The 18,461-nt window shown below is 45.4% G+C and overlaps 1 protein-coding gene across 1 annotated transcript in view; it reads left to right on the top strand.

Moving 5' to 3' along the window:
- Avil (advillin) overlaps nt 1-16,885 on the top strand; it is a 24,165-nt gene extending 7,280 nt beyond the window's left edge. Inside the window, exons 7-19 of the mRNA XM_008844036.1 lie at nt 200-278; nt 401-499; nt 1,665-1,818; nt 1,915-2,015; nt 2,480-2,617; nt 2,705-2,863; nt 3,548-3,727; nt 6,915-7,060; nt 8,135-8,279; nt 11,051-11,233; nt 11,816-11,884; nt 13,848-13,973; nt 16,567-16,885. Coding sequence (XP_008842258.1) covers nt 200-278; nt 401-499; nt 1,665-1,818; nt 1,915-2,015; nt 2,480-2,617; nt 2,705-2,863; nt 3,548-3,727; nt 6,915-7,060; nt 8,135-8,279; nt 11,051-11,233; nt 11,816-11,884; nt 13,848-13,973; nt 16,567-16,680 — 1,693 coding nt within the window. The 3' untranslated portion in view covers nt 16,681-16,885. The remainder of the gene's footprint in view (nt 1-199; nt 279-400; nt 500-1,664; nt 1,819-1,914; nt 2,016-2,479; nt 2,618-2,704; nt 2,864-3,547; nt 3,728-6,914; nt 7,061-8,134; nt 8,280-11,050; nt 11,234-11,815; nt 11,885-13,847; nt 13,974-16,566) is intronic.
- Nucleotides 16,886-18,461: the final 1,576 nt, after the last annotated feature.

The raw sequence follows: 18,461 nt of genomic DNA on the forward strand, positions 1-18,461 counted from the left end.
AGCCTGGTCTACATAGTGGGTTCCAGGACAGCTGGGGCTACAGGGAGGCCCTGTCTCAAAAAGACCAAAATAAATAAATAAATAATAAATAAAGCAAATAAATAATTTAAAAGGAAGTCAAATTCTTCCCACTAAAACATTAAGTTAACTAGGGGGCTTTACAGAGAGAAGGTGCAGGCTAACCCCTCTCCATCACCAGGGTCTCAGATGCAGCTGGGCAGCTGGCGGTCACAGAGGTGGCAACACGGCCTCTGGTCCAGGATCTACTGAGTCATGATGTAAGTAGTGCTCAGTGGGGCTCAGCTTGGGGAAGCTAGGCATGGTTTCAAAGGCAGACCCTGGGCCAAGCCCTTCCTCTGTCTTGAGTGTCAGTAACCATATTTATTCCTGACTGCTTCAGGACTGCTACATCCTGGATCAAAGTGGAGCCAAGATCTACGTGTGGAAAGGCAGAGGAGCCACAAAGGTTGAAAAACAGGCAGCCATGTCCAAAGCACTGGTAGGCACTATAGATGAACACTACTGAAATAGTTCTGTCAGTATCCCTGTAGATAGGTACCAAGACATCCCTATCTCCAAGAGAGCTGTTAATGTTAAAACCATTTGTAAAGTACCCAAAATGATACAGCAACTGCTCCATGGAAGGTGCTGTTATTATTGAAAGGGATAGCACATGTCACATGTCCAGATTAATGGCTCTATCCTCAAGGAGCTTTTTTAAGGGGGGGGTGGAACTCCTGCAAACCCAGTAGATGACCCAAGTGACATGTGCTTAAAAGCAATAAATGAAGCCAGGTGTTGTGGCACTCGGGAGACAGAGGTAGGTGGCTCTCTGTGAGTTCAAGTCCAGCCTGGTCTACATAGTGAGTTCCAGGACAGCTGGGGCTACAGAGAGACCCTGTCTCAAAAAGACCAAAAAAAAAAAGCAATAAATGAGAAGCTGGGAGATGGCTCAGTGGTTAAGAGCACTGACTGTTGCAGAGGACCTAGGTTCAGTTCCCAGCACCCACATGGAGGCTAATAACCATCCATAACTCCAGTTCCAGGGGATCCAATGCCCTCTTCTGACCTCCATGGACACTGTATGACACGGGTGCACCTACCTACGTGTAGGCAGTATACTCATACACATAAAATTTTTTTTTAATTAAACAATAAATGAGCACATGATTACCATACAAAGGGACTGGAGAGATGGCTCAGTGATTAAGATCACCGGTTACCCTTGCAGAGGACCCAGGTTCCATTCCCAGCATCCACTGGGTGGCTAACACCAGCCCTTAATTCCAGTTCTGGGGGATCCTATGTCCCCTTCTGGCCTCTTCACATATTGCACATACGTGGTGTACATGCAGGTAAAGCACTCATACACAATAGATAAATAATTTTTTAAGTCATAGAGTTACATAGATGGTTTTGAAAAATCAATTAATAATAATCATAATCATGGTAGGCTAATGAAGAAATGCCAAGATGTTCTATTCAGTCATCTTTTTGAGTTAGGTTGCTTGATGGCTAGACAGAAGTTAGAATTTGACTCTGCCTGCTGGGGATGAGGAGGAAGAAATCCCTCAACTGACTTCAGAGGAATGAATTAACAAATGAGCAAAAAACTTAGCATACTGCCTGACTGAGCTGCTTCTGTATGGGGGTGGGGTTCACAGGACTTCATCAAGATGAAGGGCTACCCCAGCAGTACCAATGTAGAGACTGTCAATGATGGTGCTGAGTCGGCCATGTTCAAACAGTTGTTCCAGAAGTGGTCAGTGAAGGACCAGACCACAGGCCTGGGAAAAACTTTCAGCATTGGTAAAATCGGTGAGCTTGCCCCTGGAGCATCCTTTTCCACGCAGATCTAGAAAGAGGTATGAATGCATCTCATTCATTTGGCTTTTTCCAACCCCTTCTCTGCAGCTAAAATTTTTCAGGACAAGTTTGATGTGACTCTGCTACACACCAAGCCAGAGGTGGCTGCCCAGGAAAGAATGGTAGACGATGGCAATGGGAAAGTTGAGGTGAGCCTGCTGAAGGCGGCACTAGACCTCCAGGGTAATTACTGCTGCAGAGGAGGGCAGGCCACTCTGCTTGGCTCTCCATACCCCACTCCCAACATGGCCTCCTATTCTCTAAGAGTCCTGGAGCTGGCTGTTTTCTACACAATGCTGTCGGGGAAGTGAGAGGCATATCCCCCAATGGACTATCACCTGATAGATATATTCAAAACATCACTCAGCCTGCAAAGAAAGATCCAGCAGCATGACCAGAGGCACTGGGCCTGCACAACCCCCTTCTCAGGAGTCACATTATACAAATGTGATGAGCTGGAATAGAAAAGATCCAGAGAGGGAAGGGCCACTTGGGATGCATCTCAGCACCTCATCCCCCTGGGCTCTGTTTAAACATCACCCAGATCCCTTCAGGTGGCATTCTCTCTGAACATGTCGCCTGTCTCTGGGGAATTATGTTTTCTCCTGCCCAGGTCTGGAGAATTGAGAACCTGGAGCTGGTCCCCGTGGAACGGCAATGGTATGGCTTCTTCTATGGGGGAGACTGCTATCTGGTCCTTTACACATACGAGGTGAACGGGAAGCCCCAGTACATCCTGTACATCTGGCAGGTAGGCCAGGCACAAGCTTTTAGCGTTGGGTCCAATGCCTCCCTGGCTACTGGACTGGTGTCCATCACTACCCTCTCACCTCTGCAGGGTCGACATGCCTCACAGGATGAGCTGGCAGCCTCAGCCTACCAGGCTGTGGAGGTGGATCAGCAGTTTGATGGGGTCCCTGTGCAGGTTCGAGTGAGCATGGGAAAGGAGCCACGCCACTTCATGTCCATCTTCAAGGGAAAGCTGGTTATCTATGAGGTGAGAACTGGCAGATAAAACTGTAACCTGAGCAGGAATGCTGAGAACTGACAAGCCAGTAGGGGGCCATGGAACAGGCAAAGGGAGTGGGGTGGAGAATAAGGCCTGGCTTAGCCAGAGACAAAAGAGGGAGTTGTCTGTGTCAGACACTCAAAGGAATCCCAAATGCCTAGGTCTTCAAGTCCAAACCACTAGCTAGTCAGTAATCATGACGTTTCACTATTTGAGTCACATTATCTGTGCAGGCCCAGCTCCCCACCTTGCACCATCCCAACCTGGCCACACTTTACCTACAAATGTGCCCCTCTTCAAGTCCAAGGCCCTTCCTTGGAGCCCTGGCTGAAGCATGGGCAGACAATGATAAAGTCACATGCTAGGTATCACGGAAGTCTGGAGTCAGGTCCCCTTCTTGTCCTATGTAAGCCACTTTCCCAGCCTGTTTCCTCGTCTGCCCTGTGAAATAATACCTACTTTATATAGAGTTATTCTGAGGTCAGTGAGGTGGCGTAAGATACTACCCAGTGGTCCCAGAGCCTGGCATAGGTTGTTCTCAGAATTAGACTAATAGTATCCTTCTGTTTGGCCTAGGAGCTCCTGAAGGGTTGGGATGGTGTCCACAATCACAAGTCCACCACAGTCAGCCGAGTGCTCTGGAGATCTGAACCCATTTTTTCTTCCCTCTAGGGTGGGACTTCCAGGAAGGGAAATGCAGAGCCTGACCCTCCAGTAAGACTCTTCCAGATTCAAGGAAATAACAAATCCAACACAAAAGCAGTGGAAGTCCCAGCCTTTGCCTCCTCCCTGAACTCTAATGATGTCTTTCTGCTGCAAACCCAAGCAGAGCACTACCTGTGGTATGGCAAGGTAGGATGGCTGAGCTCAGGGGTCAGGTCAGCCCCTTGGAGACCACCGTGGTCCTGTCAGCACAGTCAAAAGAACCAAAGATTAGACTGGCACAGTCCCCCCAAAGAGGGGGACTTTTGCCTAAAGAATCTTCAAAGGAATCACCCACCTACCCCACAAGTGGTCCCCATTAGAAAATCAACACCAGCCCTGCTTAACCCCCAGAGACATGGCAGGCACTCATCTACATGCAGACTGGATCAGTGCCTTTCCCACATGACAGCACAGGTGCTAACAAGAACAGAAATGCAAAAGGTAACGCTGTCGCTTTATATCACATTAGTGCCTAAAAGGACAATTAAAGGTCAAGCATGGTGATGTGTGCCTGGAATTTCAGCACTTGGGAGGCTGAGGCAAGAGATCATGAGTTTGAGGCCGGATTTCCTAGGCAACATAATGAGACCCTATCTCCAAAAACAAGGTCTGGGGGTAGGGGGAAACCAGCGAGGTGGCTCAGAGGACAAAAGTGCTTGCTACACAAACCCAGTAACTTTAGTTTGCCCCCCAGACTACACTGTGGAAGGAGAAAACTAACTTCCAAAAGTTTTCTGCTGACCTCCATCATACAAACATACAGTAATTAATTAATCAACTTTAAAATGGGGAAAAATGGGGCTGGAGAGATGGCTCAGCAGTTAAGAGCATTGGCTACTCTTGCAGAGGACCCAGGTTTGAATCCCAGCGCCCACTTGGTGGCTAACAACCATCTGTATCTCCAGTTCCAGGGGATCCAATGCCCTCTTCTGACCTCCTAGGGCATTGAATGACACAGGTGTACTTACATGCAGGCAATACACTCATACACATAAAATGAAAATAAATAAATAGGGGCTGGAGAGATGGCTCAGCGGTTAAGAACACTGACTGTTCTTGCAAAGGACCTGGGTTTGAATCCCAGCACCCACATGGCAGCTAACAACTGTCTGTAACTCCGGTTCCAGGGAATCGGACAGCCTCTTCTGTCCTCCGCTGGCATTTCACGACACAGGTGCACTTACCTACATGCAGGCAATACACGCATACACATGAAAAATAAAAATAATAAATAAAAATATTTTTTAAAAAGAAAATAAATAAATTTTAAGAAAAATAAGAAATAAAATGGGGAGAAATGAGCGTGGTGGTATGAAGCTATAATTCCAGCTATGGAGTTTGAAGCAAAAGGGTCTCACGTTCAAGGCCAGCCTGACATATAAAGACCCCATTCCAAAAAACAAAGAAACTGGGGGGGAAGTTAAGAAAAATGCCCAACATCATTATTAAGTGTCACTGTACATGTTAAAGAACTAAAAACACGAACAATACAAAAATATGTGTAAGGCCACAGAGCAGCAGAATCCCCTGTGCATTGTTGGTAGGGCTGCAAAACGGGATGCAGTTTGACAGTTTCTAATAACATTCAACACACCTCGGCCACATGTTCCAGAAATCCTAATCCTGAGTATTTACAGAAGTGAAATCAATGTTTCTCTTTAGGGATTGGGGAGATGGCTCATTCGATTAAGTGCTTTGCTGTTAAAACAAGGACCTGCGTTCAGATCTCCAGCACCTAATAAGAAGCTAGGAATGGTAGTGTACATCTGTGCTGGACAGCTTTAGTGTCAACTTGACATACCTGGGTTGAGGGAGCTTCAATTGAGGAATTTCCTCTGTTGGGCTAGCCTATGGCCATGTCTGTGGGGCATCTTGATTATTGGGTGGGGGAGGCAGCCCACTGTAGATGGTGCCACCCCTGGGCAGGTGGGCCTATGTTGTGTAGGAGGGCTGGCTGGGCAGGGGCCAGGGGAGCAAGCCAGTAAGCAACATTCCTCCGTGGCCTGTGCTCCAGCTCCTGCCTCCAGGTTCCTGCCCTAACTAATACAGCACCTGTAACCCCAGCACTGGGGTGGAAAAGGGGCAGAGATAGACCAATTCCTGGAGCTTACTGGCCAGCCAGTCTAGTGGAATCAGAGAGCGCCAGGTTCAGTGAGAGACCTATCTCAGAAAAAAAGAAAAAAAAAAAAAGGGGAAGAGCAGTTCTCAGCTTTTTGGCTAAGATAAAGTGTAAAATAAGGCAACAGAAGAACATGCCCTAAGCAAACTTTGGCCTCTACATGCATATACATACATGTGTATACATATAGCATATGTACACACACAACCTATATTTAAACAAATATATGCACATGTATGTATATAGCACATTTATTCATAATCTCCTCAAATTAGAAACAATCCAACTATAAAATGAATAAACAGACAGAGGTATAGCCATACTATGGAATAGTACTCAACAATTAAAAAGGAATGAATCACTGTACCAATTCATGCTAAGAGAAAGAATCTAGATTTAAAAGCCTAAATATTAGAGTCCATTATGACAGTCTAGAAAAGGCAAAGAATTCTGACGGAGAACAGCTTAGTAATTTTCAACAGTTAAGGATTCAGGGACAAGAGAGATAGCTCAGAGGTTAAGAGCACTGGCTGCTCTTGCAGAGGACCTGGGTTCTGTTCCCAGCACCCACATGGCAGCTAACAGTCGTCCATAACTACAGTCCAGAGAATCCAACGCACTCTTCTTGCATCCTGAGGCACTGCACAACATGGGTGCACTCACATACATGCAGGCATAACACTTATACACATAAAACATAAATAAAATTTTTAAAAAAGAGTTAAGGATTCAGGACTTTACTTCAAAGGAATTGGGGAGAACTAAGGAGAGAACTATTCTGTACCTCTCCTGAGTTAACATGGTTCTGTGTTTGTTAAATCTCATGGAACCGTGTGCCCAACAGAGTCAAATTTACGATAATTAATTTTTTCTAAAAAAAAAAAATTACTTGCTAGGGCTAGGGGATGTTGCTATGGAGGTAGAGTGTTGGCCCAGCACATGTAAGACCCTAGAATTTGTACTGGGGAAAAGAAATCATGTGCTAAAACTCCAGTTGAAGCTGAAAGAAATGTGTCTCCTGTCTGTGACCACTGTTTCAGAATCCAGTCCTGCCTTTGCCTGTGTGCTCTGTCGTCCTTTCCTCTTTCTAGCATTGAGACAAACCTCTCCTGAGGCATTGTGGCTTGAAAACTGATCCTGACTCCAGTCTCAGAAGCCTTGCTTTCCCTCAGTATGCTCTGTGTTTCTAACACCTGTGTCTCCTCACTCACTTAGGGGTCAAGTGGGGATGAGCGAGTGATGGCTAAGGAACTGGCTGAACTTCTCTGTGATGGCACTGAGGATACTGTGGCTGAGGGTCAAGAGCCAGCTGAATTCTGGGACCTACTAGGAGGGAAAACACCCTATGCTAATGACAAAAGGTACGTGAACCCAGCAGCCCCCTTTCTGGGGTCCCCTTGCCTCCAAGCTTGTGACTTGTGCAAATCTTAAGACCCTTGTAGTTTTAAAAACATGATTCTTTTCAGGCATGGTAGCACAGGCCTTTGATCCCAGCACTCAGGAGGCAGAGATAGGCAGATCTCTGTGAGTTCAAGGCCAACCTGGTCTACATAGTGAGTTCCAGGACATCTGGGACTACAGGGAGACCCTGTCTCAAAAGACTAAAAATTAAAAATAAAAAAAAATAAACACATGATTCTTAGGCTAGGGTGATGTTTCAGTTAGTAAAGTACTTGCTGTGCAAAGCTGGAGGATCTGAGTTCCACACCCCAGAATCCATGTTAAAAAAAAAAAAAAAAAAAAAAAAAAGCAAGGAAGCATGAGAGATGGCTCAGCAGTTAAGAATACTGGCTGTTCTTCCTGAGGACCTGGATTCAGTTCCCAGCACCCAGTTGGCAGCTAACAACTGTTCATACCTCTAGTTCCAAGGGATCCAACGCCCTTTTCTAACCTACATAGGCATTGTGCACATATGGTGCAGGCAAAACATACACATAAAAATAAAAATAAATGAATTAAAAAAAGTTTTAAGCCAGATGCAGCAATATGTGCCTGTAATCCCAGCACTGGGGAGGCAGTGACAGCAAGATCCCTTGTACTTTCTGGCCAGCTAGTCTAGACAAAAGCTATCCAGCCACGCCTTTTATTCCTTAGCCCTTGGGAGGCTGAGGCAAGCAGATCTCTCTAAGTGGTCAGCCTGGTCTCCATAGCAAGTCCCTTGCCTGCCAAGGCTGTGTAGTGTGACGAGAGAGAGAGAGAGAGAGAGAGAGAGAGAGAGAGAGAGAGAGAGAGAGAGAAAGAGAGAGACAGAGACAGAGACAGAGAGACAGAGAGACAGAGAGAGATTGAGAATCCAGTATCAACTTCTGGCCTCCATATGCACACACACAAATACACACACACACACACACACACATACACACACACACACAAACATACGAACATGGGAACATGATTTCAGTGAAGCTCTGTTCTTCTGCATGCCTGTATTACAGATTACAGCAAGAAATTCTGGATGTCCAGTCCCGGCTTTTTGAATGTTCCAATAAGACTGGCCGGTTCCTTGTCACTGAGGTCACAGACTTCACTCAGGATGACCTGAACCCAACTGATGTGATGCTCCTGGACACCTGGGACCAGGTAAGACACAGCCACAGAGCTCAGGACAAATGGCAAAGATTCCCATAGTTTAGGGATTGGTTTGTGCATAGTATCCCCAGCCTAACTGAACTGACACTAGTCCTGGGCAACTTCAAATCAACTGTTTTCAGGGACTTTCAAAGGAAGAAGCTGCTTTATGCCACTGTCAGAACAGATGTTTAAAACTTACCACCCTTAGGACCAGAGAGACAACTCGGTGATTAAGAGCATTTGCTATTCTTCCAGAGGACCTGGGTTTGGTTCCTGTGGCCCACAGTTGTCTGTTAACTCCAGTTCTGGAGTATCCAACGCCATCTTCTGTCCTTTGTGGGCATTGCACAAATGTGGTGCACTTACATACATGCAGGTAGAACACTCATACACATAAAATAAATGTAATAAATAAAATATATTTTTTAAAATTTTATGTGTATGCATGTGTTGCCTGCATATTGGTAAGTGCACCCGTGATGTGCAATGCCTGCACAGGTCAGAAGAGGCTGTCGGTCCCCTGGGACTGCAGTTACAGACAGTTGTTAGCTGCCATGTGGGTGCTGGGATTCGAACCTGGGTCTTCTACAAGAACAACCAGTGTTCTTAACCACTGAGCCATCTCTCCAGCCCCCAATAAAATATTTTTTAAAGGGCTGGAGAGATGTCTCAGTGGGTAAGAGCACTTATTGCTTTTCCAGAGGACCCAGGTTCAGTTCCCAGCACCCACATAACAGCTAACACTTGTCCTTAACTCCAGTTCCAGGGGACCTGGTGCCCTCTTCTGGCTTCTGTGGGCCTCACACAGACATGTGGTGCACTTACATATATGCAAGCAAAGCACTCACACATAAAATAAAAATAAATAAAATCTTTTTTTGTTTGCTTGTAGGGTTTTTTGTGTTTTTTGTTGTTTTTTTTTTTTTTTTTTTGAGGCAGGGTCTCCCTGTAGCCCCAGCTGATTTGGAACTCACTATGTAGACCAGGCTGGCCTCAATCTCACAGAAACAATCTACCTACACTTGGCAGGTAGAGGCAAGAGAACCTAAAGTTCAAGGTCAGAGTGGGATACACAATGAAACCCTGTCTCAAAATACCAAAAAATAAACAAAACAAAAAGCCCCTTATCCCTGGGAATTTTCTCAGCTTGCTTTGGGAAGCAAAGTATGTAGTTTATCTTGCCCTTCTTTATTTTAGGATTGATGACAGACTCCAAACCCAGAGAATTAGGCCTTTTAGGGGACATATGAACTGGAGGCCTTCAAGGCAACCCTTCCTCCTCCATACGCCATTTTCTTCAGAGCAGCTCAGGGAACTTCCGCCATAGGAGTCACTGTGCTAAGTGGATGCCATCAAGTGAAGAGCCCAGGCTGGTGGGAGGGGCCAGACAGAGAAACATAAATGCATTATGATGAGGGGTATGCAAGGTGCCATGGGAGCAGAAATGTCAGCACAGCTTAGGGGTTCTGAGAAGATTCCTGGAGGAGGTGACTCACAGGCTGAATCACAAGAATAGGCATTAGCAGCAAAGGAGGGAAGGGCTTCTGGACAAAGGAAATGGCACTTGGAAAGCCAAACATGAAACACTATCAGAGCACAAGATGAGCCTAGCAGGGTGGCTCATGCTTATAATCCCAGCACTGGGGAGGATGAGGCATGAGTTTGCTGTGAGTTCAAGGCTGGTCTGGGCCACAGAGGGAGAAAGTAAGTTTGACTATAGAATGAGACCCTGTCTCAAAATAAAGAAATAACAAAAAACAAGGTAAAGAAGTGCCCTAGAAATGAAGCTGAGGAGGAAGTTACAGACGCAATAGCCTGGCCTACTATGTCTGGAAAAGCGATGGGGCAAGAAAGAGCTGCTGTGGGCTACATGAGAGCAGTGGAACAGGAAGAGAGGGATGGAGACAGATCTGACAACTGGCCAGTCCTTGTGACTCATTGGATACAGGAGCTATGGACATAACTCCCAGTTCCGCCCTAGGTGACTGAATAGATGCCACTTACCAAGAGTAGAAATTCAGATATGCATTTTGAAAAGAACAGCTACGGGGCTGGAGAAATGGTTAAGAGTCAATGGTTAAGAGTGCTGGCTGCTCTCACAGAGGACCCAGGTTCGATTCCCAGCACCCATATGGCGGCTGACAACCATCTGACTCCAGTTCCAGGGGATCGGATGTCTTCTTCTGACCTCTACGGGCCTTGCATGGCTTGGGTGTACTTATACACATGCAGACAATACACTCATACATATGAAAATAAAATAATAGGGGCTGGAGAAATGGCTCAGCGGTTAAGAGCACTGACTGCTTTTGCAGAACACCCAGGTTTGATTCCCAGCACCCACATGGTGGCTACAAACTGTCCTTAACTCCAGTTCCAGGGGAATCTGACCTCCTCTTCTGACCTCCACAGCATTGCACAACACGGGTGAACTTATATACATGCAAGCAATACACTTATACACATAAAATTAAAATAATAAATAAATAAAAATAATAAATAAGAAAAGAATAGCTACATTTGGGGAGGTTTGAGGTGCTTAGAGACAGCAAAGAGGAGTTTTGCAGGCAGTTAATTCAGGAAACTCAGGTTCAGAGAGCTCAGGTTTGGAGATAAAAGGTTTGGGAGATACATGTGGCATAAAATGAAAGATGTCAAGCTGCTTCTGGGAAAACCTTTCTGTTTGCTGAACAAATGAGGCTGAGAACTGGCTGAGGGGAAATGAACAGCACTTAGACCTTGGCAGGAAAGCACTGACTATTATTAAATTGGTGTCACAGGTGTTCTTATGGATAGGCGCCGAGGCCATTGAGAAGGAGAAGGCCCTTGGGACAGCCCAGGAGTACCTGCTCACTCACCCCAGTGGCCGAGACCCGGACACACCCATCCTGATCATCAAACAGGGCTTTGAGCCTCCCACCTTCACAGGCTGGTTCCTGGCCTGGGACCCTCACATTTGGAGTGTAAGAAAAGAGATTGGGGGTGATGTTCTGACTGCCAGGGTCCTCAGAACTCAGAGCTTATGGGGGAGGGGGGATACTGACTCAAGAGCCAAGAAAAGCCAGGACCTCACCTCCTCCCATTCCCACACCACACTCTGACTTATTTTCTTCTCCCTCAACCCCGGAGCAGGGAAGTCTAGTTAGCTATTCCCAGATACCAGCAGGCAGCAGTGAGGAACAATGGAAGGCACCCTCGCACACCATCTTTCTGGTCTTTACAACCACCCTGAGAGCCAGTGCAGCAGTGCTGTTTCTCATTTTGCAGGTGAAGAAGCTAAGCAGACAGTTACTTAAGTCACAGTGAGCCAAGAGGAGGAAAGCACGTTTCTGACTCCTAGCCAACTGCACTCTTTTTCTTATAGCTGCACCATCAAAGAGTGTAGATCATGCCTAAGACCCTTCTGAGCCTTCATGGTCCACACATAATGAAGTGCTTTATGACTCTCCCTCTTTTTGCTTTTCCTTGTGTGTAAACACAAGGCCTAAAATGCCCCTCCCCTGTTAACAATAAATACCTCATCCTGGTTCTTTTTCTATTTTCAGGCAGGAAAATCATATGAACAGTTAAAGAAAGAGCTGGGTGATGCCACTGCAATCGTGCAGATCACTGCTGTGAGTCAGGTTTTCCCTTAAGAAGCCCCAGACCCAGGGAGGGACAGTGCCCACTAGGGAGGCACTCTACCACTGAATTACACCCAGCCCCAAGGGTTTTTTTTTGGGGGGGGGGGAACGGGAGGAGCCTTTTGAGACAGGAAGCCCCAGCTGGCCTGGAACTCACTATGTAGGCCAGGCTGGTCGTGAACTCATAGAGATCCGCCTGCCTCTGCCTCTGGAGAGCTGGGACTAAAGGCGTGTGCCACCACGCCCAGCTGGTTTTGGTGTTTTATTTTGGTTTTTTTTGTAGTTATTGTTGTTTAATTTTTATTTATTTTCTATGTTTGCATGTATTGCCTGCATGTAGGTAAGTGCACCCATGTCGTGCAATGCCTGCAAAGGTCAGAAAAGGCTGTCAGATCCCCTGGGACTGGAGTTATGGACAGTTGTTAGCTGCCATGTGGGTTCTGGGATTCAAACCCGGGTCTTCTGCAAGAACAAGCAGTGTTCTTAAGCTCTGAGCCATCTCTCCAGGCCCTTTTTCTTTTCTTTTTTTTAATTCAATAGTAAAGCAGGTCTCGAGCACTTAAGAAGCAAAAGCAAGAGAATCATGAGTTCAAGGCCAGCCGAGGCTACACAGCAAGACCTCTATTTCAAAAAAAGGGGAGGGGGTGGGTAGTCGGTGGAGGAAAAAGAAAGGCAGTTCTCAGAGCCAAGTTCCTTACTTAACTACTTTCCATTTTAGAGCAGACCAGTTTAAAAAAAATGAAAACTGGGCAGGGAGTGCATTTGGGAAGCAGAAATAGGAAAATCAAGAATTTAAGGTAGGAGTTGGAGAGATGGCTCACTGGTTAAGAACACTGGCTGCTCTTGCAGAGGACCCAGGGCTTGGTTCTTAGGACCCACATGGTGGCTAACAACTATCTGTAAGCCCAGTTCCATGGGATCCAATGCCCTCTTCTGGCCTCCATGGGCACTGCATGCACATACTGCACTTACATACATAGAGGCTCATACACATAAATTAAACATTTTTTTAATTTAAAAAAGCCAAGTATGGTGGTGCGTGCCTTTAATCCCAGCACTCAGGTGGCAGAGGCAGATGAATCTCTGTGAGACTGGGGCCAGCCTGGTCTACATAGTGAGTTCCAGGCCAGTTGGAGCTACAGGGAGACCCTGTCTCAAAGAAAAGAAAAAAAAGAAAAGAAAAGAAAGAGGAAAAAGTGGTTTAAAACTAATAGAACAATAAAAACAAAAACTAAATTTATTATTCAATTCTCTCTGACATTCAGGAGAAATTAAGGATATTGGCAACATTTTTCAGAAATAAGCTTCTAATCCAAATGATACTTTTATCAGTTTCTGACAGTGAGCCCCCCACAGTTTAGGTCATTAATCGCTATTTTAATAGCTAGGAGAAGTAGAGTTCCTAGTCAGAAAGCCAAGGGTCCAACATCAGAAAGGAATTCATGGCGCCAGGTGATCAAATATTTGTCAGCATTTTGTGCTCTGCAAAGTCAGATTCCAAAGCTGATGGTGATATAGTTAGTATCTTCTAACTGTACTTGAGGATGACTCCGAAGGCATTACAAGGCTGGAAATATAAGGCCTAAATAAAATGTCAGGAGGTGGTCTGTGATCATAATACTTAGAAGGGACTTTCAGCTGGAGTTGTAATAGTTCAGTGATAGAGTATTTGCCTAGCACAAGGCCTTGGGTTCAATTCCCAGGATTACAAATTAATTAATTAGAAAAGACAAGCACAGCATGTATGATAATCTGGCTATAAGGACTCCCCTTAGACTTATGAATCAACTTTCCTGGATGGTTTTCACATGCACCCAGGTTTGGGGACTGCTGTTATGAAACATAATTGGAAAGGGTGAAGTAATATAAGCCAAAATGTAAATATTAAATGCATGCAGAACCGGGGCCATGTAAAATATCACATAGACTTTTCCCCTCTGTATTTTTCTCTTAGGATATGAAGAATGCAACCCTCTCCCTGAATTCTAATGACAGTGAGCCAAAGTATTACCCCATTGAAGTTCTACTGAAGAGTCAGAACCAGGAGCTGCCTGAGGATGTGAACCCTGCCAAAAAAGAGGTGAGTGGTCAAGGCACTGTACCTGAGGGAAGTGGGGCTCTCCATCAGTTAAAGCACCCAATCAGTGAAGAGCCTAAAGCAGTTCTGGCAACTGTAGGCTCCCAAGGGGCACTGAGCTACTGAGTCAAACAAAAAACTAAAGGCTCCTTCTTGAACGTTTTTCCTACCTCCCACAGGAATCTAGGTAGCCTCTGTGCACCTCCTCTCCACTTCCCTACGATTAGTCAGGTCATCATGGACTACTGTGGTCCAATGGCTTTCCTACCATTCCCAGAATCCATTTCTCACATATAATTATAATTATTAGTAGCCAGAACCCCTCCCCTCTCTGACCAGGTTTCACTATGTAACCTTGCCTGGCCTGAAACTTACTAAGTTAGACCAGACTGTCTTCAAACTGAGAGATAACCTGCCTCTGCCTCCTGAGTGCTGGAATTAAAGGCGCACCACCAGGCCCACCACCAGGGATCTTTCGAAATTGGATGATACTACTGATACTGCTCTATTTTAAAAAAGACCTCATGGACTGATGAGATGACTCAGAGGGTAAAGACACTTTCAGCCAAGTTTAATGATTTGAGTTCAATCCCCAGGACGCACAACAGTGGGAGAAGAGAATCAATTCATTTCCCTAAGTTTTTCTCTGACCTCCACATGGAAAGTGGCAGGTACATGCCCACACACAAAATAAATGTCATAGAAAATGTTAAACAAGCCAGGCATGGTGGTATATGCCTTTAATTCCAGCCTCTCAGGAGGCAGAGTCAGGCATATACCTCTGTGAGTTCAAGGCTAGCTTGGTCTCCTTAGTGAGGTCTAGGCCAGCCAGGGATATAGAGTGAGGCCCCAAATAAATCTTTTTTAAAATGAAAGTACCTCCAATGTCTTCTCACTGTACTTACAAAAGAATCCAAAGGCTTATATACCCTGGCCGCTGCCCTCAGAGATCTCACACACACTAGCCTCTGCTTACCCACCACCCCTTGCTGGTGCCTGCTTTCTGTTGCTTGAATTTGCTTATCCCTATCTTGGAGTCTTTACACTTGCTGGTGCTCCTGTGTGAGTGGCTCTTCTCCCAGAATACCTCGGAGCCAGCTCCTTCTTACCATTTACGGTTCAACTTAGTCATCTCTTCAGGGTAGCCTTCCTTGACCACAGCCTTCCTAACTCTTTCCCTGAGTGCCCACTTTCTCCTTTAGACGCCATTCACTGTCTCTCCCCCAGTAACATCCAGTTTGGACGTTGGTTTCTCCTACCTAAAACAGGGCCTAGCAGATGGTAGTCATGCCTTAGGTTTTAGTTGAACAAATTAACATACTCATGTTGAAATTAATTTTCTCCTTGATCAAGAGTGTATTTGATTTTGACTACCACACCTTTAATCTTAGCACTTGGGAGGCAGAGGCAGGTGGATCTCTGTGTCTACATAATGAGTTCCAGGCCAGCTGGGGCTATAGGGAGACCGTCTCAAAAAAGACCAAAAAAATAAAAATAAAAAAAGAGAGAGAAAGAGTTGATTTGAGAAAAGACTCTAGATTTTCCACCAGGACATATCTAGTCAAGTCCAAGTCTTAAGTATCTAGACTGAGTGTCTTGGAAGCAGAGGCCACAGGTTAGCTGCACATGATGGCTCATGGCTGTAATCCAGCACTTGGGAGACTGAGGCAGGATCACCACAGGTTCTAGAACACTGACCACATAGCGAGTTCTACAACAGCCTGGATTACAATGAGAAGCTGTCTCAGAGGAAAAAAAAAAAAAAAGACAAAGGCCACGGGCTAATAATCTTAAGAAGGGTACAAAATTGGTAAGATTCATTAGCTGTTGCAGTTGAGAAATTCTGGGGCACTGGAGATATAGCTCAGTGGTAGAGCACACACTTTAGATGCTCAGAGTAGTCTTGGGTTCACTCCCTAGCATGGTGTGTACACACACACACACACAGTGAAGTTCTGGATTAAAAATGACATGAAGCAAAAAAAAAAAAAAAAAAAAAAAACCCAAAACATTGTTTAAGTCTCCATCCTTCCAAAATCTAATGTTTACAATTCATCCATAATAGATAGCCCACTTATTATCTATCTGGCAATAAACTAGGTGAACCCAGTCAGCTTCCTCCTTAGGTCAAAATGAGAGCCCATGGCCAATGCATAATTTAAGTCTACTGCAGTCTTCCTGAGAATTCGTTCTCCATCCCCCATTTGATTGTGGTGCAAGGACTCAAACCCAGGGCCTCCTGCACACTAAGCCAGCACTCCACCACAAAGTCACACCTCTAGCCCTAGACCTCCCTCCTGCCCACTCTCCCCACGTGTTGGCATTAGTAGGCCAGACATGGTGGTGCACACTTTTAATCCCAGCACTGGGGAGGCAGAAGCACGTAGATCTCTATGGGATCAAGACTAGGCTGGTCTACGTAGCAAGTTCTAGGCCAGTTGGAGCTACAAGGAGACCCTATGTCAAAAAAAAAAAAAAAAAAAAAAAAAAAAAAAAAAAAAAAAAAAAAATGTATGTCAAAAAAAAAAAAAGAAAGAAAGAAAAGAAAAGAAAACAGGTGCCATGTCCTCCTAACTACAAATTTTTTCTCTCTTAGAATTACCTCTCTGAACAGGATTTTGTAGCTGTGTTTGGCATCACAAGAGGGCAATTTACTGCTCTGCCTGGCTGGAAACAGCTGCAGCTGAAGAAAGAAAAGGGGCTGTTCTAGAGCAAGAAAGCCTCGCCTGTTGTAAGACCACAGAAGAGAGCAGAGTGCCAACACCAGAAAAGAATTTAGCTCCCAATACCTGACATGCAGCCGCTGCTTAAACACAGCAGAGCTGGAAATCCCAGCATGTTCTTTTCCCCATCCCTGCATTCCTTGGCTGTTATATCTTAACATGTTAACTATTCACTTTTCAGCTTTTGTGGCCTTAGCAGAAAGCACTGAAATTACATCAATATAGAGAAGTCAAAAGAAAGAGAACCAAAGAACTAAGTTTAAAATATCCAGTACTGTGTCAGGACCTGCATTTGCTTTAAATGTCAAGATTAATATTTCTAAAACTTTTCATCTCTGAACACTGAAGCTATTTGCACACACACCAAGGCCAAAACCCAGACGCCCAGGTCTATTACACACCAGAGCTTCTTTAACTTTTCAAATAAAGAGACCATCTGAGCAAATGGAGTCCTAGCATTTGGGGTTCCTTCTGGTGGTGACTTTACTTAATGATGGTGACAGTGTGCCAACACTGGGGAAGTAAAGAGGCAATGAATGTTGAGTGAGGCATAGTAGCACACGCCTTTAGTCTCAGCACTCAGGAGGCAGAGGCAGGCAGAGCTCTGTGAGTTCAAGGCCAGCCTGGTTTACATAGGGAGTTCCAGGCCAGCTGAGGCTACAGGGAGACCCTGTCTCAAAAAGATTAAAAAACAAAAGCGACAATGTTGAAGCTGGGCCTAGGGACACAGGGACATAGCTAGGGCAGGAGCATATTGACTTCAAGGCCTGTCTGGTGCTACAGGGTGAATTCAAGGCCAGCTTAAGCAACATAGCAAGGCCCTGTCTCAAATTTTTTTTAAAAAAAGAGCAGTGATGCCAGGCATGGTGGCACACGCCTTTAGTCCCAGCACTTGGGAGGCAGAGGCAGGCGGATCTCTGTGAGTTCGAGGCCAGCCTGGTCTACATAGAGTTCCAGGTCAGCTGGAGCTACAGGAAGACCCTGTGATAGAGCACTTACCCAGGTAGCATGCATGAGGCCCTGGGTTCAATCTCTAGTAACACACACACACACACACACACACACACACACCCTCGCTCAGGAAGCTATGTAGTTAATTGGACCTCTGTAATTCCTGTCTCTGGACAGACAAGGACAGGAATTTTGACAAGAATGTCAAAATCAGCCTTGCAGCTCTCCAGGAAACGCCCACACCTACCCGCTCACACCCCATCAGCCAAAAGAACCATGTGCCATTAATTTCAGGAAATGAGTCCAGAAGTAGTGTACATAATCACTTCAGAGATATGTCAATGTGTACTACAAGACATCAACAAATGAAGCTATGTTTTCCAGACAACTCTAGTATAATCAACAATTATAATATTCACAGGGTGAGCAGGGCATGGTCATGCACGCCTTAAATCCCAGCACTTAGAAGGCAGAGGCAGGTGGATCTTTGTGAGTTCAAGGCCAGCCTGGTCTACATAGTGAGTTCCAGGACAGCTAGGGCTACAGGGAGACCCTGTCTCAAAAAGACTGAAAAAAAAAGAGATTTGTCATAGGGGCGAGACAGAAAGTGTGTTAGAAACCAAGGGACATCACATCATGACATTGAGGCTGGGGAGATGTCTTAGTAGGTAAAAGCTCTTGCTGCACAAGCCTGACATGTACACACACACACACACACACACACACACACACACACACACACAACTAACTAAATAAATGTAATAAAAAGTTTTAATTAGAAGATAGGTAAACATAAAAGTGGGCAATCACGCCTTGT

The sequence above is a fragment of the Nannospalax galili genome, unplaced genomic scaffold (assembly GCF_000622305.1).
Source record: "Nannospalax galili isolate Female #2095 unplaced genomic scaffold, S.galili_v1.0 scaffold340, whole genome shotgun sequence".
Taxonomy (NCBI): Eukaryota; Metazoa; Chordata; class Mammalia; order Rodentia; family Spalacidae; genus Nannospalax; species Nannospalax galili.